General features: G+C 37.3%; 1 protein-coding gene across 2 annotated transcripts; it reads left to right on the top strand.

Annotated features, from left to right (window-relative positions):
• The first annotated feature begins 68 nt into the window (after window positions 1-68).
• Window positions 69-24,978, top strand: UFSP2 (UFM1 specific peptidase 2). 2 transcript variants are annotated; one of them, XM_032618515.1, is made up of 12 exons: window positions 69-132; window positions 8,167-8,245; window positions 10,927-11,110; window positions 11,192-11,258; window positions 13,499-13,656; window positions 14,044-14,236; window positions 15,564-15,710; window positions 18,139-18,303; window positions 18,514-18,638; window positions 19,831-19,907; window positions 20,819-20,943; window positions 24,812-24,978. In XM_032618515.1, the coding sequence occupies exons 1-12, from the start codon at window positions 130-132 to the stop codon at window positions 24,896-24,898; spliced, it is 1,410 nt and encodes a 469-aa protein (XP_032474406.1). In that variant the 5' UTR covers window positions 69-129; the 3' UTR covers window positions 24,899-24,978. The 2 variants fall into 2 exon arrangements, with proteins under 2 accessions (XP_032474406.1, XP_032474407.1); XM_032618516.1 differs by lacking the exon at window positions 8,167-8,245 and having other exon boundaries at window positions 100-132.
• The last annotated feature ends 61 nt before the right edge of the window (window positions 24,979-25,039 follow it).

The following is a 25,039-nucleotide window of genomic DNA, read 5'->3' as shown; positions in this document are numbered from 1 at the left end:
CGTACGTTGCAGGGCATGTTGGGAATTATAGTCGGTCTTCCCAAGCCCCGCCCCCGATGACGCCAGTTCCGGGCCAGTGTCCTGTGCTTGGTCGGCCGACGGCGCTTGTATCAGCTCCACGTACCCGCTATGGTGAGTACCCGTGCTCGTCCCCACCCCAGCGTTTCCCCTCAGACTTCACTAGCTGCTACGAGCCTTTATGGCCCTTGAAATACCTGGTTCTGCCGGGGCCCACGGTGGTAGTTGCGAACTCCGTGGTCTGGGCCGTTCTGTCATCGGCCTCTCCCGGTAGGACCGGAGGGAAACTGCCCCACACAACCTTGAATCCCCGGCCCCAGCGCAGCCGCCTTCGGATACGCTCTCCCTGCACCTTCTACTTGTGCATGCATTTTGAGAACGAGGGAATTATGAGGCATTTTTGAAGGTTTCGAGGAAGGATTGGACCTGGGAAAGATATGAGTGACTTTGCAAGTACTGTATTCCCTTAGCTGCTGTGATGTCACACTCCCCTGGTTTCCCTCTTAATTGCTGAAGCAGGTCCTCCAATCCGTATCTTAGATGTGGCGTTCAGTACTTTTCTTTACACCCTATGCTTTCTCCAAAATTTGTATCTCCAGCTTAGAGATGTATTCTGAGCTCCAGATCCGCATATCTATTGACTGTACCTCCACTTGGATGACTCATATGTATTTCAAACTCATCAAGTTCAAAACTGACTCACCATTGCCACCTCCCCTCGTCCCACACCTGCTCTTCCTCCAGTGATCCCCATCTTAGTTCATTGCGCTACCATCCACCCCACTGTTGTTCATGCCAAAACCCTGGAAATCATCCTTGACATCGCCCTTTTCTCAACTCCTGAACATCTGTTCACTAATCAAATGCTATGGAATCTACTTCTAAATGGCTGTCAGTCGTCACTATGTCTAACTATCCTTGTCCTTGGCACCATGAGATCTAACCATCTGCTGTGTTCTCTTAAGTGGTCTTTTAAGCAGGCCTTCACCAATCCGAGCCCCTGCCTGGAATGGGCTTGTCCACCTGCACCCCCATCTTTCCTTTGGAATTGCTCAAACTCTTACGTACTTACCCCTCAGATCTCAGTTTAAATATTATTCCTTCAGAAAGGATCTCAATTCAGAAGTGTGAGGAGATTCTAGTGCATTCTCATAAGATCTCTTATGGAACTTTCACAACAACGCTGTAAAGTTGTATATTTTTCCAGTTTTACAGAAGAGAAGACAGACTTGAGTGATTAGTTACAAGGTCACACAGAAAGTAACAGTTAAATGTTGCTCTTGCCTGTCTTTATAACTCTTACCTTCAGTATTTTTCAGTGCCATTAAATATTTTTTATTCAAATAGGTGCATAGTATTTAACTGACTTATTTACTTAACAGACTTGTTATTGATAGCTATTTAGGTGGGGTTTTTTGTTTGTTTGCTTTTTGCTATGATGAATAACAGTATGATAAGTGGGTAACATTCAAGCTAAATTTGTCTGAACTCTCTTGATTATTTATTTAGGATAAATTCCAAGAAGTATAATTGGGGAAAAGGGCATGGCCTTTCAACAAGTTACAATTTATGGAAAATAAAAGCAGTCACCCTTAAAAAAATGTGACAAGGGGGCTTCCCTGGCGGTCCAGTGGTTAAGACTCCTCGCCCAATGCAGGGGGCACGGGTTCGATCCCTGGTTGGGGAAGAACCCGCATGCCGCGTGGCGCAGCTAAAAAAAAAAAAATGTGGCAAGGATTTGGAAATGAGAAAAATAATAATGGTACCTACTTTGTAACGTTCTGAGGATCAAAGTAAATATATGTCCAATCATTTAGCATAGTACCTTTTACATTTTAAGGGCTCAGTAAATGATAGTACTTACTCATTTATTTCAAAATAGGGTTCTTACTGTGTAGTATGGTTCTTCAGCCTGCTTGGGACATAGTTTGAGTATCTGATGAAATCTTTGAAACCCCTTCTTCCTTCCCACTCCTCTCCCCCAGCAAAATGATATATGTCTTTGTCATATGTCAACTACCTGCAATGTATGGACCCAAATTAAGAACTGCTAATAGATTCCACTTTACAAGTGCTTTTTTCCCCATTTATAAGTTGCAAGCATTTTCCTATGGCATTAAATATTCTTATAAAGCATTATTTTTCATTACTGTATAATATTCATAATTATTTAATCAGTCTCCTCTTGTTGACAGGTTAACATCTGTATACCCTAATCTTTGTATGTTTTGCAAATTTCCTCAGAAATTAAATTTCTAAATGCAGAATTACTAGGCCAAGAATGTGAATATAAGGCTTTTTTTTTAATTTTTGGATTTTGTTTTATTTATTTTTTTATACAGCAGGTTCTTCTTAGTCATCAGTTTTATACACATCAGTGTATACACGTCAATCCCAATCGCCCAATTCATCCCACCACCATCCCTACCTCCCTGCCGCTTTCCCCCCTTGGTGTGCATTCGTTTGTTCTCTACATCTGTGTCTCAATTTCTGCCTTGCAAACTGGTTCATCTGTACCATTTTTCTCAGTTCCATGTACATGCTTTAATATACAATATTTGTTTTTCTCTTTCTGACTTACTTCACTCTGTATGACAGCCTCTAGATCCATCCACGTCTCAACAAATGACCCAGTTTCATTCCTTTTTATGACTGAGTAATATTCCATTGTATATATGTACCACATGTTCTTTATCCATTCGTCTGTCAATGGGCATTTAGGTTGCTTCCATCACCTGGCTATTGTAAATAGTGCTGCAATGAACATTGGGGTGCATGTGTCTTTTTGAATTATGGTTTTCTCTGGGTATATGCCCAGTAGTGGGATTGCTGGATCATATGGTAAGTTTTTTTTTTTTTTTTTGCTCTATGCGGGCCTCTCACTGCTGTGGCCTCTCCCGTTGTGGAGCACAGGCTCCGGACGCACAGGCTCAGCGGCCATGGCTCACGGGCCCAGCCGCTCCGCGGCATGTGGGATCTTCCCAGACCAGGGCACGAACCCGTGTCCCCTGCATTGGCAGGCAGACTCTCAACCACTGCATCACCAGGGAAGCCCATGGTAATTTTATTAGTTTTTTAAGGAACCTCCATACTGTTCTCCATAGTGGCTGTATCAATTTACATTCCCACCAACAGTGCAAGGGTGTTCCCTTTTATCCACACCCTCTCCAGCATTTGTTGTTTGTAGATTTTCTGATGATGCCCATTCTAACTGCTGTGAGGTGATACCTCATTGTAGTTTTGATTTGCATTTCTCTAATAATTAGTGATGTTGAGTAGCTTTTCATGGGCTTCTTGGCCATCTGTATGTCTTCTTTGGAGAAATGTCTGTTTAGGTCTTCGGCCCATTTTTGGATTGGGTTGTTTGTTTTTTTAACATTGAGTTGCATGAGCTGTTTATATATTTTGGAGATTAATCCTTTGTCCGTTGATTCGTTTGCAAATATTTTCTCCTATTCTGAGTGTTGTGTTTTTGTCTTGTTTATGGTTTCCTTTGCTGTGCAAAAGCTTTGAAGTTTCATTAGGTCCCATTTGTTTATTTTTGTTTTTATTTCCATTACTCTAGGAGGTGGATCAAAAAAGATCTTGCTGTGATTTATGCCAAAGAGTGTTCTTCCTATGTTTTCCTCTAAGAGATTTATAGTGTCCGGTCTTACATTTAGGTCTCTAATCCATTTTGAGTTAATTTTTGTTATGGTGTTAAGGAGTGTTCTAATTTCATTCTTTTACATGTAGCTGTCCAGTTTTCCCAGCACCACTTATTGAAGAGACTGTCTTTTCTCCATTGTCTATCCATGCCTCCTTTGTTATAGATTAGTTGACCATAGGTGTGTGGGTTTATCTCTGGACTTTCTATCTTGTTCCATTGATCTATGTTTCTGGTTTTGTGCCAGTACCATATTGTCTTGATTACTGTAGCTTTGTAGTATAGTCTGAAGTCAGGGAGTCTGGTTCCTCCAGCTCCGTTTTTTTCCCGCAAGACTGCTTTGGCTATTCAGGATCTTTTGTGTCTCCATACAAATTTTAAGATTTTTTGTTCTACTTCTGTAAAAAATGCCATTGGTAATTTGATAGAGATTGCATTCAATCTGTAGATTGCTTTGGGTAGTATAGTCATTTTCACAATATTGATTCTTCCAGTCCAGGAACATGGTATATCTTTGTATCATCTTTAATTTCTTTCATCAGTGTCTTATAGTTTTCTGCATACAGGTCTTTTGTCTCCCTAGGTAAGTTTATACCTAGGTATTTTATTCTTTTTGTTGCAATGGTAAATGGGAGTGTTTCCTTAATTTCTCTTTCAGGTTTTTCATCATTAGTGTATAAGAATGCAAGAGATTTCTGTGCATTAATTTTGTATCCTGCAACTTTACCAAATTCATTGATTAGCTCTAGTAGTTTTCTGGTAGCATCTTTAGGATTCTCTATGTATAGTATCATATCATCTGCAAACAGTGACAGTTTTATTTCTTCTTTTCCAATTTGTATTCCTTTTATTTTTTTCTTCTCTGATTGCCATGGCTACGACTTCCAAAACTATGTTGAATAACAGTGGTGAGAGTGGACATCCTTGTTTGGTTCCTGATCTTAGAAGAAATGCTTTCAGTTTTTCACCATTGAGAATGATGTTTGCTGTGGGTTTGTCGTATATTGCCTTTATTATATTGAGGTAGGTTCCCTCTATGCCCACTTTCTGGAGAGTTTTTATCATAAATGGGTGTTGAATTTTGTCAAAAGCTTTTTCTGCATCTGTTGAGATGATCATATGGTTTTTAGTCTTCAGTTTGTTAATATGGTGTATCACATTGATTGATTTGCATACATTGAATCCTTGCATCCCTGGGATATCCCACTTGATCATGGTGTATGATCCTTTTAATGTGCTGTTGGATTCTGTTTGCTAGTATTTTGTTGAGGATTTTTGCATCTATATTTATCAGTGATATTGGTCTGTAATTTTCTTTTTTTGTAGTATCTTTGTCTGGTTTTGGTATAAGGGTGATGGTGGCCTCATAGAATGGGTTTGGGAGTGTTCCTTCCTCTGCAATTTTTTGGAAGAGTTTGAGAAGGATGGGTGTTAGCTCTTCTCTAACTGTTTGATAGGATTCACCTGTGAAGCCATCTGGTCCTGGGCTTTTGTTTGTTGGAAGATTTTTAATCACAGTTTCAATTTCATTACTTGTAATTGGTCTGTTCATATTTTCTATTTCTTCCTGGTTCAGTCTTGGAAGGTTATACCTCTCTAAGAATTTGTCCATTTCTTCCAGGTTGTCCATTTTATTGGCATAGAGTTGTTTGTGGTAGTCTCTTAGGGTGCTTTGTATTTCTGCGATACAGTCTGTTGTAACTTCTCCTTTTTCATTTCTAATTTTATTGATTTGAGTCCTCTCCCTCTTTTTCTTGATGAGTCTGGCTAAATGGTTTATCAATTTTGTTTATCTTCTCAAAGAACCAGCTTTTAGTTTTATTGATCTTTGCTATTGTTTTCTTTGTTTCTATTTCATTTATTTCTGCTCTGATCCTTATGATTTCTTTCCTTCTGCTAACTTTGGGTTTTGTTTGTTCTTCTTTCTCTAGTTCCTTTAGGTGTCAAGTTAGATTGTTTATTTGGGATTTTTCTTGTTTCTTGAGGTAGGCTTGTATAGCTATAAACTTGTCTCTTAGAACTCCTTTTGCTGCATCCCATAGGTTTTGGATGGTCGTGTTTTCATTGTCATTTGTCTCTAGGTATTTTTTGATTTCCTCTTTGATTTCTTCAGTGATCTCTTGGTTATTTAGTAACGTATTGTTTAGCCTCCATGTGTTTGTGTTTTTTACGTTTTTTTCCCTGTAATTCATTTCTAATCTCACAGCATTGTGGTCAGAAAAGATGCTTGTTATGATTTCAATTTTCTTAAATTTACTGAGGCTTGATTTGTGACCCAAGATATGATCTATCCTGGAGAATGTTCTGTGCGCACTTGAGAAGAAAGTGTAACCTGCTGTTTTTGGATGGAATGTCCTATAAATATCAATTAAAGCTATCTGGTCTATTGTGTCATTTAAAGCTTCTGTTTACTTATTTAGTTTCATTGTGGATGATCTGTCTATTGTGTAAGGGAGGTGTTAAAGTCCCCCACTATTTTTGTGTTGCTGTCGATTTCCTGTTTTATAGCTGTTAGCATTTGCCTTATGTATTGAGGTGCTCCTATGTTGGGTGCATATATATTTATAATTGTTATATCTTCTTCTTGGATTGATCCCTTGATCATTATGTAGTGTTCTTCCTTGTCTCTTGTAACATTCTTTATTTTAAAGTCTATTTTATCTGATATGAGTATTGTTACTCCAGCTTTCTTTTGATTTCCATTTGCATGGAATATCTTTTTCCATCCCCTCACTTTCAGTCTGTATGTGTCCATAGGTCTGAAGTCGGTCTGTTGTAGACAGCATATATATGGGTCTTGTTTTTGTATCCATTCAGCCAGCCTGTGTCTTTTGGTTGGAGCATTTAATCCATTCACATTTAAGGTAATTATCGATATGTGTTTTCCTATGACCATTTTCTTAATTATTTTGGGTTTGTTTTTGTCTCTTGTGTTTCCTACTTAGAGACGTTCTTTCACATTTGTTCTGGAGCTGGTTTGGTGATGCTGAATTCTCTTAGCTTTTGTTTGTCTGTAAAGGTTTTGATTTCTCCATCGAATCTGAATGAGATCCTTGCCGGATAGAGTAATCTTGGTTAGTTTCTTCCCTTTCATCACTTTAAGTATATCATGCCACTCCCTTCCGGCTTGTAGAGTTTCTGCTGAGAAATCAGCTGTTAACCTTACGGGAGTTCCCTTGTATGTTATTTGTCGTTTTTCCCTTGCTGCTTTCAGTAATTTTTCTTTGTCTTTAATTTTTGCCAATTTGATTCTTGTGTGTCTTAGTGTGGTTCTCCTTGGGTTTATCCTATATGGGACTCTCTGCACTTCCTGGACTTGGGTGGCTATTTCCTTTCCCATGTTAGCGAAGTTTTCAACTATAATCTCTTCAAATATTTTCTCAGGTCCTTTCTCTCTCTCTTCTCCTTCTGGGACTCCTATAATGCAAATGTTGTTGTGTTTAATGTTGTCCCAGAGGTCTCTTAGGCTGTCTTCATTTCTTTTCCTTCTTTTTTCTTTATTCTGTTCTGCAGCAGTGAATTCCACCATTCTGTCCTCCAGGTCACTTATCCATTCTTCTGCCTCAATTATTCTGCTGTTGATTCCTTTTAGTGTAGTTTTCATTTCAGTTATTGTATTTATTGTTCATCTCTGTTTGTTTGTTCTTTAATTCTTCTGTGTCTTTGTTAAACATTTCTTGCATCTTCTTGATCTTTGCCTCCACTCTTTTTCCAAGGTCCTGGATCATCTTCACTATCATTATTCTGAATTCTTTTTCTGGAAGGTTCCCTATCTCCACTTCATTTAGTTCTTTTTCTGGGGTTTTATCTTGTTCGTTCATCTGGTACATAGCCCTCTGCTTTTTCATCTTGTCTATCTTTCTGTGAATGTGGTTTTTGTTCCACAGGCTGCAGGACTGTAGTTCTTCTTGCTTCTGCTCGTGAATATAAGGCTTTTGATTTTTATTGCCATATCACCCTATGAAGAATTCTAAGAGTTTATACTCCCACTGTCAGTGATATAGTAGTTTCCTCTCATTGTCTTGACCATCAATTCTTATCATAATAGGGTCAGTGTTTTTGTCCCATTCTTAAACTAGTTATTTTCCATTGATCTTTTCATGTCATTGTTAAACCCTATATTTATTAAAACTGTAATTTAGAAATACTTTCTTAGAGCTGTGGTCCTCAACCTTTTCCCATTAGACTCATTCACATGGAGGACGTTTTAAATATCCTTGTGCCTAGACCCTCCCCAGACCAATTAATCAGAATCTCGGGGGGTGTAGCCCAGGAATCAGTATTTTAAACTTCTCAGGTGATTTCAATGTGGAACAAAGGTTGAGAACCTCTAATTTAGAATTTAGGGTGTTTTGTTTTTCTCCATAAAACAAGGAATTAACTCATGAAATAGCTTGAAAAATCAAGGTTAATTAATGCCTAAACCTAAATTCAGTTTGATTCTAATTTATATGAGGATGAGTTTTTGTTTTACAATGAAATTTTGGTTTCATTTGTCTTAGGTTATTTCAGAGACTATGGATATACTCTTCAGAATGAGAGGCGGCCTTGATCTAGCTTTTCAGCTAGCTACTCCTAATGGTAGGTCTGCCCAAATACTCTGCTTTTTTATTATAAAGTTGATTATGAAATATAGTGAGATTCTTACCATTTTGCACATGAAACTGAGAGATAGGATGAATAAACTGTCTAAGGTCATATAGTTAGTAAGTGATATAAATTGGATTTAAACTTAGACACTGTTCCCCACCACCTCTAGCCCATGGGGCTCTCTGTGCACATTAGGAAAAGGTGTCCCCTTACTTAAGAAACTTTACTGCCCTCTCAAAGAAAATTGTCACGGTAAATATAAATATCCCCCATGAGCACAATATAAAGAGGCACCCAGACTTGTACGTTGTAGACTTACAACTGTACATAACCCTGAGTCTCAAGAGCCCACCCTCTTGAATGTCATGTTGTTTAGGAATGGTAAGCAAGCTCTATGGGAGAAAAATCAGCAGTGTTTGTATAAACCAAATTCTAGGATGTCTTCCTGTTTCTGACTCAGTTGTTTCTGACAACTGAGGCAGCGAATAACAGAGGAAGAAGATGAAGAGCTGTGTTTGAGAAGTGTTTCATTTGCGATGCCACAGTAAGCCAAGTGCCAGCTCCCAACAGGCATTTGGTCATTTGAGCCTGAAACTTAGCGGGGAGTGTTCAGAACTGGAGAGAAGAGAACTTAATATCTCTCAAGGATGCTAGTTAATACCTTGATACTAAATGAAATCACTCAAGAAAAGCGTGATCAGTGGTGTCAGGAGCCACAAAGAAGTTCAGAAAGATAAGGAATAAGCAGTGTCAGAGTTCCTTGAAGGAGATACCAGCTGACGATTATTTACTGGCCCTTTGGAAAGAGGGAGTGAAAGCTGAATGTTCTTTCTGATCCATCCCTTCATATTAGACAGTTGTTCTCAATCTTGGTCCACATTTGAATCCCCACTTCCAGGCCAATTAAAGTCTCTAAGGACAGAGACTCAGGCATCAGTAAGCTTTTTAGGTGACTCTCTAATGTGCCATCAAGATAAGAATCATTTTGCAAGGACTAAAACTCACTTTTAGGCCTATCTTATCAGTATTGTTGTTCCTTAATATGTTACTTGTATGGATAAAGCCTTACATTTTACAACTTAATATAAATTGAAGGTATATTTTGCTATGAACTTATCACAAAGTATAACTAATATATTAGTCACCAGGTATAATGATGTAATTTCAAATGTAAATAAGGACTACAGATACTTTTTACCTAGTGATTAATGTATTTGAGCTTTTCTTCTGACTTGATAGTATTCCTCCTCCTGTATCAAACTCTTTGAAACACTCAATGAAGGGAATCATTAATGAGGAAATTGAGGGGAAGAAGGTGCTTAACTTAAAGACATCACAATTATTTAGGTACTTTACCTCATGGTCCTTCAGGGATAAACAGAAGGTAATCCAGGAATTATGTTTGTCTTTTGTAGTGCAGCTAAAAATCTAAAACATATCAGGATATCTTTTAATCTGACTTGTTACAAGTAATCTTTTCTCTACCACAATCTCAAGGTATTTATTTATGAAGATATCAGTGTGATAGTTAAATAAGTATTTTAATCACAAGGTTAACTAGGTTTAGGATTTAGGAGTATAAAGCTAGGACAAGTATTTAAATATTGTCTTCTTCAGATATATCTATTTTATAGTTTTGACTTTGGAATCATGAAAATGTTTTTCATATTAAAAAAATTCTGTAAAGTAAAAAGGAAATCCCTGAAAATGAAGTCAGACAAATATCAGGTTGATGACATAGCACACAGAGAAAAAAACTGTGACTTCAAGGCACAGTACTTTGTACAGTCTTAGTGGGATATAGTCCAAGGAAGAATGGAACTATAAAGAAATTTAAATTTCATTCAGTAGTTTTATTGCTATAAGTACTAAGGTATTTTGAGAGTAATTGGAATCCTTATACATTGCTGATGGGAATATAAAATGGTGCAGTTTCTTTGGAAAACAGTTTGGCAATTCCTCAAAAAGACAGTTACCGTATGACCCAGCAATTCTTCCTAGGTGATCACCTAAGAGAATTAAAAACGTATGTCCACACAATAACTTGTGCACAAATGTTCATAACAGCATTATTCGCGATAACCAAAAAGTAGAAACAACCCAAATGTGTATCAGCTTATGAATGGATGAACAAAACATGTTTTGCTCATACAATGGAGTATTATTCAGCCATAAAAAGAGTGAAGTGCTAATTCATGCTATGGATGAGTTCACAATATGGGTGAATCTTGAAAGTATTAGGCCGAGTGAAAGAAGCCAGACACAAAAGGCCACGTAATGATTCCATTTCTATGAAGTATCCAAAATAGGCAGATCTATAGAGACCAAAAGTAGGTTAGTGATTTGCCACGGGAGAATGGGGAATGACCTCTGGTCAGGCCAGGGTTTCTTTGGGGGTGATGAAATGTTCTGGAATTAAATAGTGATGATTTTACACCTTGTCGTATACTAAAAGCAACTGAAATGTACACATGAAACAGTGAATTTTATGGTCTATGAATTTTATGTCAACTTTTTTTTAAAAAAGGCAAAAAAAATGTTTTTATAGTATTGAATATAGGGAATGGATATTTGGGGGTCAGTTTTACTGTGCTGTACTTTTGTGTGCTTGGAAGCATTCATGTTGAAAAGTTTACAATTTTTCTTATTCTATTTATGTTCTTTTAATTTAGAAATTTTTGTCAAGAAAGCACTAAAACATATGTTGAGTGACCTGTCAACCAAGCTTTCTTCAAATGCACTTGTGTTCCGAATCTGCCACAGTTCAGTGTACATATGGCCTAACAGTGACATGAACACCATTCCAGGAGAACTGACTGATAGTTCCACCTGTAAGAACATAATGCGCTTTATTCAGTGAGTATGCTTGAAGATGGCTAGAAGTGTTTTCACAACGTCATTTCGTATGGTAAACATCTTTGTGTATTAAAAATTTAGATTTGAACAGGAAGAAGATACAAAACGAAAATTCATGAGGAAGAAAGACAGAAAGTTGTCAGACATGGTAAGCAAATCACCTGTCTTCTTAGTGATAAAAATGTTCAATCCTTGAATTTGGAGTTGAGTGAGATCTTAGAAATTACTTAACCCAACTTTCTTATTTTTTTTACAGATCAGATTATTCAGGTCCAGAAAAATTAAATGTCTTGCCAGAGGTTATATCTCTGGTGTACATATCTAAACTTTTGTCCCATTATAATATATATCTTAAATGGGTTTTTTGGATGCCTTGTTTGCTCCCACAGAAATAAAACAGCTTGAGTCCGTTTACAAATTATTTTAAAACAAATAAAAAGGGGTCATTCTGAAACATGACAGTGACACATTATGCTATATGAGGTAGTAAATAATAAATGATTTACTTTTCTTCACACTGTTTTGGTTCTGTTGATTTTTGAACCAGTACTATTGAGTACCTGCCACGTGCCACAAACTTTGCCAGATATTGGAGATGAAAAATGGAGCTGCTGCTTCAAGGCAGGAAGTTGTACAAAGTTAGTATACCTTTAGTGTTTTTCCAGACTAGTAAGGAAAATAGAGTGGACGTGAGGTTGGAGATGTGGGCAGGGACCACTCAGGAGAAGCCAAACCAAAACGTAGCTACGGTAATAAAGAGGAGGGAATGGATACAAGAACTATTTAGGGAATTGAATAGGTTATATCTGGAAACTAATTGGATGTGGGATGACCAGCTTCTTGCTTGGGTAAAGATGGAAGATGGGGAAGACATGAGGTCAGTTTCGGTCACATTATGTTTTAGACAGCAGTGAGGAGTCCACATGAGCTGTTAGATTTATAAATGTGGAGTGTGTACAAAAAAACTGTGGGCTGTGGATAAGGATTTGAGAATTACCAGTCGTTGGAGCTTGACATTTTGAGGGATACGGGTCAGTTCTTTTGTAGAATGTTCCTCAGTTTGGGTTTGGGTTTCTTTTAGGCTTCCTGGTGATAGATTCATGTGGTCATTGTTGGTAGGAATACCACAGAGGTAATGTGTGTCCTTCTCAGCACGTCATATGAAAGAAGCATATGCTCAGTTTGTTCTTGAATTAGTGATGTTAACTTTGATCATTTAATGTGGTATCTGCCAGTGTTCTCCACGGTGAGGGTACTATTTTTTGCCCTTAAAATTAGTAAGTATTTTGTGGGAAGATACCTTAAGTTTATATATATATCCTGTTCCTCATCAGGTTTTCACCCATCACTTCTAACATCAATTGATAATTTTTGCCAGAATCTAACATTAATCTGATGGTTGCAAAATAGTGATTTTTCTAAGTCTGTCGTTTCCTTTTACACTTATTAGATGACATTATACTGTGAGGGGGAGATTTTCCATTTCCCTGTTTGTTTATTAACTGCATGGAAGCATGGATTCCTATTTTATGCAAAGAGTTATCTGTTACTGTTACTGTCCTTAGTTATTTTGATGCTCACATTTTCTAAGATTTGGCCAATAGAAACTTCATGCTGGCTCCAGTGTCCTCTTGACACCATATTTTTGAGTACTTGCTGCTTTCTTCCACAGGATGTTCCAGACACATCTTGTACTTGCCTTGTTCTAGCTCAGGAATCAGCCATTTCCCCAAGGAACACACACATGTATATATACATACTATACATATATAACACATACATCCATATTTATCTGTGTAAATCATATTATACCTCCAGTTCTACTTCAGCCTCACACAATTCCTGACCTTTTCCCAGTGAGAAACCTGGCTTCCAGTACTCTTAATATTTTGCTAAATTTGTTTAATATACAGAAATCATTTTCAGAATTGTTTTCCCATACCACTATCAAAATCAAACCTACTAATAGAGTTCAATATTTTTTATAGTTTTTTATGTCTTTAGACCACAGGTATATAGTCATAATATATGTTTAAAAGTTGCTTCAGTGTGTGGTTATTGTATCTTGTTCATTTGATTTGTTTTGTTTTGTTTTGAAATTTTTAAATGTATACAAAAGTAGAGAAAATAGATAAATGAAGCCTGGTGAACCTAACTTTAATGTTTACCAATACATTATCAATCTGATTTCACCTTTACTTCCCACTCACTCTCCCCTTCTCCTCAGATTATTTTGAAGCAGGGAAGATTATTTCTTTAAGCTAAGATTTGTGCTTTTCAATAGTTTACTGTAATATAGCTTATATGGTCCTTAAAAAGTCCTTTTACTTACCTTTTATATTATTGTTCGATGTTCTACAAGTTAACTTTTACTGTTTATCTTTATAGCATCAGATAGTAAATATAGATCTTATGCTGGAAATGTCAACCCCTCTGGCAGCTGTAACACCCATCATTGAAAGAGAAAGCGGAGGACACCACTATGTTAATATGACTTTACCAGTCGATGCAGTTGTACCTGTTGCTCCAGAAGAAATGTGGGGAAAGTAGGTATTTTCTAATACTACTGCCACGTTTAAATGAGGACCCTCTCCCAAAGTAATCAGAGCTCATTTTAAATTATCATATAGGCATATTCAGGGTTGTTGTTGTTTTTACTATGATTTACTCTTTGTTTATTATTAAACTAAGAGTCATCTAGTAATTAGATGTTTATTGGAGGAAGTAGAGTAATGTGCAAAACCTGTAGGGTTTTCCCTTTATCTACACAGAGGAAATTTAGTTTATTTAACATTTAACTTTGCATTTTTTAGACTTCCTTTAATAAACCTGGTCCAATCAAGGATACATTAGGAATATAGTCACTCGACACTTTCATATATCATAAACTACTATAACTTCTGTTAATGCACTTGTATATTTCCCCCCCTCAGAGTTCGTAAACGTCTAGTTGATGCAATTCATAATCAACTAACTGATATGGAAAAATGCATTTTGAAATACATGAAAGGAACATCTATCGTGGTCCCTGAACCACTGCACTTTTTATTACCAGGGGAAAAAAATCTTGTAACAATTTCATATCCGTCAGGAATTCCAGATGATCAGCTGCAGGCCTACAGAAAGGTGAAACCAATTCATTTTTTCTTAAAAAAAAAATACAGCTATCATTCGTTTTGTGTTTAATTATGTGTTTCTAATAAATGGACATTGTTTTGTGATTTAATTTTAAAGTGTGGACGCAGACTATTAGCTTTACACCTATTTAACTTCTGTTCTATAACTTTTTAAAGTATTATTAATAAAAAAATACTTTGCTAAACCATATGTAACATTTAAATTTCATATGTTCAGTGTAGTTCATATGTTATTTTTCTGTAATGAAATTTAGAACTGAAAAGATGCTTACATGCCTGGAGCAGCTGATGAGGGTTACTTAATATATTCCTCTTCTCTTCCGTTACTTCCAGATTTGTGAAAGAGACAAGATTAGAGTCTGAGAAGGGAAATTAGGATTTATGCTGTTTCTAATTAGGATTTATAGTATTACTCCATCCCCCAAGTCCGAGGGTTATTTGGGTTTTATTAGAGGCATCTTGAAGAAAACATGATCAGCATTCAAAGAAATGAGATTTCTTGGCAAAATGACTGGTTTGGGAGTACGTATTTTTGATGTGTGGCCTTGCCTGGCATCCATCAAATTATACCATGGGACTATCTTCCCAGTTTCTTCTGTCCCTGAAAAGAGATATAACAATGTAACCCTCTGTACCTCTCTGTAAGTGCCAGATGAATTGACTTGCAGAGGCAACAGTTACATACGCTAATGATCCCATTCAAACTGCTAGAATACATAGGAAATAGCAAAAGAAGATGTCACACTTTTCAAAGTAACTATTAACGTGTTTTTAACATTCAGGAATATATTGCCTTTTAAACATATATGTGTATTTTTATTCTGATGCCGTATTGGTTGGTTTCATGCCACCAATCTCTATAATTTAATCACTACCCCTTATATTTGTTAAGTACTCTAAGCATGATTTTTAAAAAATATTTTGATATAATTATATCATTGTTAATTATAATTTACTCATTTATGAGGCTGTTTCAAAACCAGTCTTTAGCCTGGATGTATTTTAACAGAGTGTGTTATAGTGAGTAATTTTAAATAATCTCAGTTCTCTGACTCTAACGAATTATTATCATTTTCCTACATTCCCTTCCAATTTCTATCCATATACATAGATAAAAATAAATCATTTTTGGTTTTAGTTTAAATCTCACTTTCTTTGACCTTAGTGAATTAAATCATAAGTGAGTTTGATAACATTTATAACCAATATATAGTAAATTTTCTGTTTTGTATCTAGTTTGAGTTTATTTATTGACTAGGAATCTAAATCATTTAACTTCTTTTCTCTTCTTTCCTCTTGATTCTGATTTCATTTAGGAGTTACACGATCTCTTCAATCTGCCTCATGACAGACCTTATTTCAAAAGGTCTAATGCTTACCACTTTCCAGATGAACCATACAAAGATGGTTACATTAGAAATCCACATACTTATCTCAATCCACCTAACATAGAGACTGGTATGGTGAGTTTAGTAATTCTTTATGTGAGTCAATTGATCATAAGTGTCATTAGTTGTTTTTTGTCTGTACCCAGTGGAAGTTGTAAGGATCAATTCATAACGGGTATCATCGTCCCTAAAACATACTTTGCCACCCTTTTCTTTTAATGATCATTGCTTAAGATAGCAGTAATTCACAGTGGTCTAAAAAGGTTAGGAATAGATAGTGTGTAGCACATTTCTCTTACTAAAATTCCATTCCTTAATTTCTTTAAAGGCTTGTCCCATTTGATTTCCATTCTGAACCTGAGAAATCATGCTAATTAAGGGCATATTTCTACACAACTCACACTGTAGGAAAAGGCTAATAAAGCACTACATGTTTCCTGTACAGCACATACCTAGTTGTAAGGGGTACATCTTTTCACTAAAGGTAGCTCAGAAAAGGAGTGTGGGGGAAGGGTTCCTCTAAGGATGCATGCAGGCTAGTAAGAGAGGATCTCATGGGCAACCAAGAATAGGAATCGTACAGCTGGGCCTCTTAGAACAAGGCAGCGCTGTGACTGGCCTCGGTCTCAAGGCGTACTCTCACTCCTTGATGGCATTCCTCAGCTTTCTTTGGGGGTGCTTTTGATCCTAACTGGCCTGTTCCTTCCCTTTACTCTACCTTTTCTTAGCCTCGTCTTCTGTTTCCTCATTTTTTCAGCCTGACATAACTTTTCCTACTCTCCCTCAGAGCTGCTCATTGCATGCATTGTTTCATCTTCATTCCTTGCACTTACTGCCTGATTCACTCTGCACCTCTCAATTCAAATTCCCGTAAGAGAAAACTTGATTGGCCCATCTTGTCATGGCATTTATTCAATACCTGCTGGGCCTCCAGGTGCTTTGTAAGGAAATCTTAAGAATTAAAGATGAGTACGTGATACAACGTTGACCCTAGGGCAGTTAGGGGCCCGCTTCCGGTTCTGGCCATCAGCATGCACTTGGGACAGCAGCTTCACCTGCGAGAGCTATGGGCAGACCAGCTTCGCATAGAACAGCTCTGGCTGGGCACTCACCGTTACATGCATACAAATGAGACTTTAGTCAACATTTCAGTGACATTGAATGATTTCACTTATTTTGCTTATATGGGAGGAAATCTTGAGAGACCTGTTCCTGATTGAAAATCTTGTTCTGTCACAGTCATAGAATCATAGAATAGGAAATACAAAACTTAGAGTCTCTAACAAGCAACATAACTCTTGATAGTTTCCCCGTAGATTATGACATAAATGTTTTCTCTCTCAGATTATATTTGGAACTCTTCTAGGGTAAGTATTATATCATATATTCATTTTTCATTCCTAATAGTTCTTTACTAAGCGCCGGGACACTCAGAAGGTACTGAATAAATACTGATTGTTTTTTGACAATGAAATGGTTGGTTATCTGTATTGCAAAAATGCAAGAAGCATTTATATATTTCTTAATATTTATTATATGATACTTAATGTGTGCATGTAACATACATGTAAGTTATAAAGCACAGTAAAGAAATCAATATTGGAGAGCTCCCTGCCCCATTTAAGAACTAGGACGTGGCCAGTCTGACTGTGTTCTCCTTCCTATCCACTCCTCTGCCTCCCCGACACCCAGGAGGAACTATTATACTGAGTTTTGGGTTCATCATTCACTTCACTTTCTTTTAATAGTTTCACCATATGTGTATATATTCTCTCAACAATGTTGCTTTTAGTCTTGCTTGATTTTGAGTTTTACCAAAATGGTGTCATTCTGTGTATAGTCTTCTGCAACTTGCTTTTTCACTCAATGTCATGTAGCTAAGATTTATCCATGGTATTGTGTATAACTATAGTTCAGTTCTCTTTATTGCTGGATAATATACCTTGGTATCATTTTTTTTCCCAGGTTGTTTTGCTATTTAGACAACCCTGCTATGAACGTTACTGTACATGTCTCTTGTTACATATATGCAACAATGTCAACAATTTGCTATATTTGCTTCATTTCTCCTTTTTTCCCCTTGAGCCATTTCAAAGAAAATTACAGGCATCATGCTATTTACTCCTAAATACTTCCAACGCAAATCTCCAAACAATATTAGATTTGCATTCATGATAGTTTGGTTATGATTATTATTTTTTATTCTCTGCTGGATTTAGTTTGCCAATATTTTATTAAGATTGTTGCATCTGTGTTCATGAATGATATTGTCTTATAATTTTCTTTTCTCATACTGTTCTTACTTTACTTTTGTATCAGTAGTATACTGGCTCATTGAAAGAGTTGGGGAGTATTTCCTCTTTTTAAAAAAATTTTTTATAAGGAACTAAATAAAGTAAGTCTAGCTCCAAGAATAGTAAAATGACTCGGTATGTGTATGTGTAATATAATATATACATCTATCTTAAGTTAATATTTTACTATGTTTCTTCTTTTTATATAGATTTCTGTGGTCCAGGGCATATATGGTTACCATCATTATATGCAGGATCGGATCGATGACAATGGCTGGGGCTGTGCTTATCGGTCTCTGCAGACTATCTGCTCTTGGTTCAGACACCAGGGATACACAGAGAGATCCATTCCAACACACAGAGAAATTCAGCAGGTACAGAACATGCCATTTTGAATTGTAATCAGTTGGATGTTTCATTAACCCTTAATATACCATTAATAATTATTCCTACCTCATGGTGCAGACTTATTTCTGTTTTGAAGAAAAAAAGTATAAATACTGGTAATCAGGGAAAATGCCCTAAACGTAATTTTTAATAGCTGTCTTGTGTATGGATCTTTTTGTATTTTTAAATACACAAAGGCTCTAGTTGATGCTGGGGACAAACCAGCAACATTTGTCGGATCACGGCAGTGGATTGGATCTATCGAGGTGCAGCTGGTACTGAACCATTTGATTGGTATAACTTCAAAAATACTTTTTGTCAGGTAAGGACACCTTAAGAAATCTGAGAAATCATTTCAAAGAGAATTTGTCATTTTTATTAAAAGAAAAAGCGCATTTTCCCCCACATTTGTTGTCACTCTTTTCTCTTCCTCCATATTGCCTCCTTGCTTTATAAATCTCATTTTTCTAGCCCTAAATTTTTTTTGTTATATTTTAGAAGATGTTTGAGTTTATGAGTGAACTTTGTGGTATCTGCTTATATGCTCTAGGCCTAATCTTAGTCTGGAAGAGGAAAACTTGCAAATATATCAGTTTTGAGTAGAGTTACAGAAAGTGTAGTTTTTTTGTTTTGTTTTTCTTTTTATTTAGTTTTTTATTTTATTTTTTGGCTGTGTTGGGTCTTCATTGCTGTGCTTGGGCTTTCTCTAGTTGTGGTAAGCAGGGGCTACTCTTCATTGCAGTGCGTGGGCTTCTCATTGCGGTGGCTTCTCTTGTTGTGGAGCACGGGCTCTAGACGCACGGGCTTCAGTAGTTGCAGCACATGGGCTCAGTAGTTGCAGTGCGTGGGCTCTAGGGAGCACAGGATCAGTAGTTGTGGCGCACAGGCTTAGTTGCTCCATGGCATGTAGGATCTTCCCAGACTAGGGATCGAACCCATGTCCCGTGCATTCACAGGCAGATTCTTAACCACTGCACCACCAGGGAAGTCCCCAGAAGGTCTAGTTTTTTAATGCTTAAGGCAGAGACGTCTTGAAAGGAAAAAATCAAATGTTGATCTATGACTGACCTTTTTGTTTATCTCCTACTCTTTTTCTTCCTAAGATTTTAATAAATTAATAATGTATCCAAATAATACATTCATTTTATCTTTTCCAATATATTTTAATCACAATTCTAGTATTAAAATATGATTAAATATTAATATAAGATTGATATCTATGACCATCACTAGCTTACTCCTTATTTATGAGCTTATGTTTTCAATACATCTTCTATTACAACAACCTTGCTAACTATAGTGTTATTATTTTTATTGTCCAAGTACTTTAATACCTCTGATTTCACAATTGCAGTTTGGATTGGCTGTGGAAATCAGTGCTAACAAATAAGTGATAGATTAAGTAGTGAAGTGTATGGTGATTAAAAAGTGAGTTTTGGCACAGCAAAACATTATTCATATATTCCCAACTATCTTAGAAATAGTTCATCTGATAGAAAATGGTTTCTTTCTAGCCAAGGTTCTGAAATAGCCTCTCAGGGACGGGAACTGGTTAATCATTTCCAGAGTGAAGGAACGCCAGTAATGATCGGTAAGGTGTTTGGATATCTCGGGTTCTTTTGGTAGAGTGGAGAGTATGTGAAACTTATGGTTAATAAAAATATGTAATGGCATATAAAATCAGTCATTTTTAAACATATTAAAATTAGCTTTTACATCATACATACTTCCTCTGGATATTATTTTAAAATTTCCAAGGCCAGGAGGAAAGTTACAAAAAAGATAATAACCAGAAGTAGTAAAGGCTAAGAAGAGAAATGATAACTGTGTTCAAATACTTGAAGAGTTGAGAGCAGAATGGAAAAGAGGCAGTGGTCACTGAACTGAGCATTGTAAGTCATGGCTAGCACTAACTTGGCTGGCTGTGTGACATTATGCAAATTGCTTAACCTCTTGGTCTTTATTTGTAAAATAAGAGGATTGGATTAGCTAATCTAAAGATTCACGATTCTGTGAGAAATAAGACTTGTCCTGTGATGACAGAAGGCAAGGTAAGACTGGTGTGTAAGAAATGCGGGTAGGCAGATTTCAGCAAAATACAGAAAATATTGAAAGAGTAGCTGGGCAGCACCATTGGAGGTACTCAGAGCAGCGGCAGCATTGCCCAGCTGCTGAGAGGGGTACCAACAGCAGTGATTGTTACTCCGTTGGGTGGAGTTTAGACCCTCTGTGGCCCTTTTTAAATCCAGTCTAGGTAATTCCATGGATATTGCAGTGAAATATAAACCTAATATGATTATAGATACAATTGTTTCTTTTCTGTCTTAAAGATGTAATTTTATCTTTTCAGAGTATATTTGACATTGTGTCATTTACAGTGTACGCCAGTTGATTTTAATGCTGTTAGATCAATTAATAGGCAAAATAATCTTTTTAAATTGAAATTGAATGGGAAGTTGAGATTAATATATGCCCTCTCATTTCATATTTCCTCTTCAATAGGGGGAGGAGTTTTGGCCCACACAATACTAGGAGTTGCATGGAATGAGATTACAGGACAGATAAAATTTCTGATTTTAGATCCGCATTATACAGGCGCTGAAGATCTACAAGTTATTTTAGAAAAGGTAAGTGTCTGTTTAACACAAATTTAGATACAAGGCAAAGAACCCAGAACCAAAGGATAGAAAACTGGCAGCTAACAGAAAGATGGATTATGAACTGAGGGCAGGGGTCCTCACTGTAAGGAGGGATTCTAAGGCTGTGATGAGTAACTGTCTCTCTAGATACAGAGGACAAGGGGGAACTAAAGTAAATTGTGAAAGACAAAATTTAGCTTAGATTTATCAAGACTTTCTCAGTTATTAAACTTAATAGAATGCGAAACTCATAAATATATTCCTCTGGAGACTTACAGCTTTGCATAAATATAAATATAGTGAGATATATCAATGCCTTGAAATACAGTGGCATATATAACCTTTATAATTTTAGAATTAACCAGAAATTAGTTAAGCAGTATGCTGGACATTATGGAGGCTTGACTGCCTTTAATTTATTTACATATAACTTCATCTCATTCTATGAAGGAGTTATATTTGAAACAGATTTAAGAGTATTTGTTGATGCTTAAACTACCAGCTAAAGAAGGTATAAATTTAAGTTAATATATGGGCAACTAATTCAGACTTAGTACTGAGTTTTCATGAGAAATTAGTACTAAATTTTCATGAAACTCAGTACTAAATCTTTAGGAGGGAAGTGTTATAAGACATAATTAACCTGAGTTTTAAATAAGTTTTATATTCTTTGCCAAATATATTAAAATTACAAAGAATGCATACAGCCTTTCCAGCTATAAGCCAATGAATATATCCTATCCACTACCCTTCATTTTTGTCATGTTGTCACTTAAGTCAATATCATTAGTACCCATAAAAAGGTTTCTCTGCTCTTTTTTTTTTTTGGCTGCGTTGGGTCTTGGAGCTCACAAGGCTGCTCCTGCAGAGGCATCACTTACAGACAGTGAAAGGAAAGCAGGGCATGTTCCAGGAGCTGTGGCAGTTTTAACATGATTAGAGTTGGTGAAGTGGTGTGGCTGATAGCTGGAGGGACAGGCAGGAGGTGAATCGGGGATGGGTGCCGGGAGCCAGGCAGAGGAGCCAGGCATTCAGATTTTATCTTAAAGGCAGTGAGACGCCTTAGGACTTTAATGAGAGGCATAATACAGATAAGAAAATTACTTCTTTTTGGCTGGCTTGACAGACTTTGGACTAAATGGAATTAACTAGGTAGGGTTTTCTGATGCGATCAGATAGAGTAAGGCATTGTCCCTGCTTGCCTTCTCTGAGAACTGCACTCTGCTTTGCTAGGTGTTTTTTTTTTTTTTAAAGCATTAACTTGAGATGTCTGTTTTATGTGATTAGCAATAATCTTTTTATTTTTAAATTATTTTATTTTTGGCTGCCTTGGGTCTTCATTGTTGCACGCAGGCTTTCTGTATTTGCAGCGAGCGGGGGCTACTCTTCATTGCGGTGGGCGGGCTTCTCATTGCAGTGGCTTCTCTTGTTGCGGAGCATGGGCTCTAGGCACACGGGCTTCAGTAGTTGTGGCACGTGGGCTCAGTAGTTGTGGCGCACGGGCTTAGTTGTTCCGTGGCATGTGGGATCTTCCCGGACCAGGGCTCAAACCTGTGTCCCCTGCCTTGGCAGGCGGATTCTTAATCACTGCACCACCAGGGAAGCCCTCCTTTGCTAGTTATATTTCTGTAGAACTTTATAATAGCAAAAACCCTTTGCTCTCTTCACACATGCAAGAAACCTTGAGGCCAAGGCCGGGCCATCAGTAGAAGTGCTGTTGACTCTCACGTGACTCAAGAATCTAAGGCACTGTCTTATTAGTCCATCCCGGCTACTCTAACAATACCATAGACTGGGTGGCTTATAACAACAAATTTATTTCTCACAGTTCCGGAGGCTGGGGAATCCAGGATCAAAGTGCTGGCCAATTTGGTGGGTGGTGAGGCCCACTTTCTAGTTCAAAGATGGTAGTTTTTTTCACTGTCCTCACATGGTGGAAGGGATGAGGGAGCTCTCTGGGCCCTCTTTTAATGAGGGCACTAATCCCATTCGTGAGGGCTCTACCCTCATAACCCAGTCACCTCCAAATACCATCACATTGGGGATTAGGGTTCAACATATGAATCTTGGACACATTCAGTCTATGGCAGGGGCCAGAGGGCCATTTGCACCTCTGCCTGACCTCTGTTTACCCACTTGGGGAGCTTTCCTGTTTGAAGTTCCCAAGCCAGTCACCTCAAAGGAAAGAAGTCTGGCTCCCCTACTGACTCCCCCAGTTTCTGGTTTGGGTACCCTCTCTACCCACCTCTCTGGGAAACAATTTAAGTCTGGTTACCTGGAGATGGCCCACATGTGTGAAAAAACCACAGAAAGATTAAAACAGAGAAAGTATAAGCCTTGTTTCTATTGATTATTAAGAAAACAGATTTTAGGACATGAAATTCATTAGAGAAAGTTTTGCTGAAAAATATGAGATGATAAAAAAAAGTTTGTTTATGTAAAGAAACAGTTCTCAATGATAATAAACCAAACTTAATGGTGGTTACCTGTGGAGGGGGGGGCAGGACTGATGGAGGATTTTTTTTAATTTTTACTTTTCACCTCATTTGAACTTTATATGTATCTTTATTTCTGCAATCAGAAGAATAAAAATGAAAAACCTAGTGCTTCCCTGGTGGCACAGCAGTTAAGAATCTGCCTGCCAATGCAGGGGACACGGGTTCGAGCCCTGGTCAGGGAGGATCCCACATGCCATGGAGCAACTAAGCCCGTGTACCACAACTACCGAGCCCGTGCTCTAGAGCCCACGAGCCACAACTACTGAAGCCCGCGTGCCTAGAGCCTGTGCTCCACAACAAGAGAAGCCACCACAATGAGAAGCCCGCTCACCACAACGAAGAGTAGCCCCTGCTCGCCACAACTAGAGAAAGCCCATGTGCAGCAACGAAGACCCAATGCAGCCAAAAATAAAACAAATTTATTAAAAAAAGAAAAAAAAAAGAAAAACCTAAAGAGCATGTCTACTCAACCCTCCCACCTCCACACTGAAAAACAGACTAACACACCATCTTCTCCTGTAGGAACTATGACCTTTGACTTCAGGTCGCTGCAAGAATGCCCAGCAGCTTCCCAGTTAGGTAGGGTAAGGGGTAAAACTACTACCTGTCACTCACATGGTGGCATTTTGAATACCTCACTAGTCTCCTCACAGGTATTTGCAAACAAAGCATTTCATTTCAGAATGATGTAACACAGACAAGTCGTGAGCTGGGTCTTTAAGAAAATATTGATAAATCAATGGCCTTAGAAGAAATTTGATAAACTTCTATATTCACAATGAGATTTTGTTTGAAAGCAATTTTCTCTGCTGGGGAAAAGGATTAATACTGACATAAAATTGGAAAGCGGCATGATTACAGCCTGAGGAAAACGAAGGGCATAAAATGCAACTCCAAGGACAATCTCAGATTTCTCACTGCCACGTATCACTGCTGGGAAATCGGGATCAAGGCAGTGGCCAATTTGGTGGCTCCCCACTTTCTAGTTCAGTCTTTTTCACTGTCTGTAGTCTTGTTATGGACAGATGCCAGTTAAACTATCACATGCCATCGACTGCCAGAATTATAAAACTATGCATCTTGAAATCAATAAAATGTGGTACTGAGTAACAGTACCATAATGAAGCTTTTCATTTTTAATGATTCCTATGATTAAATATCATAGAATTCTGTCTGAAATGGAACCAGATAAGCTACTTTTCTATGCTTTACAGGAACTCAAATATTTGAATTATATAGGTATTTAGAGCCTTATTCCAAGACCCTGCTGACAGAGCAGGATTGTAAAATGTTACAGTTTCAATCATGTAGCCCTATAACTTTGTAAAAGGTTTTCCTTTCCCTTCTCCCAAATCTAGGGCTGGTGTGGATGGAAGGGTCCAGACTTTTGGAACAGCAATGCTTACTATAACTTATGTCTTCCTCAGCGACCAAATACTATTTAAAATATCTTGGACTCAAAGACTGTAGTAAAGTTGTACTTTATAAATTTGTTGATAAAGAATAAATTTAATTTCAAATTGAATCCTGGGTGTAGTTTGATGGTTTCTATGATTTTTTTGTAAAGGTTGTAAATATTACACAAA

The sequence above is a fragment of the Phocoena sinus genome, chromosome 21 (genome assembly GCF_008692025.1).
Source record: "Phocoena sinus isolate mPhoSin1 chromosome 21, mPhoSin1.pri, whole genome shotgun sequence".
NCBI lineage: Eukaryota > Metazoa > Chordata > Mammalia > Artiodactyla > Phocoenidae > Phocoena > Phocoena sinus.
This window is presented reverse-complemented; position numbering and strand designations above follow the sequence as displayed.

Coding starts and splice junctions, on each gene's coding strand:
- UFSP2 (XM_032618515.1), top strand. Junction 14,237..15,563: donor AGCTGCAGGCCTACAGAAAG/GTGAAACCAATT, acceptor GATTTCATTTAG/GAGTTACACGATCTCTTCAA. Junction 18,304..18,513: donor CACACAGAGAAATTCAGCAG/GTACAGAACATG, acceptor AAATACACAAAG/GCTCTAGTTGATGCTGGGGA.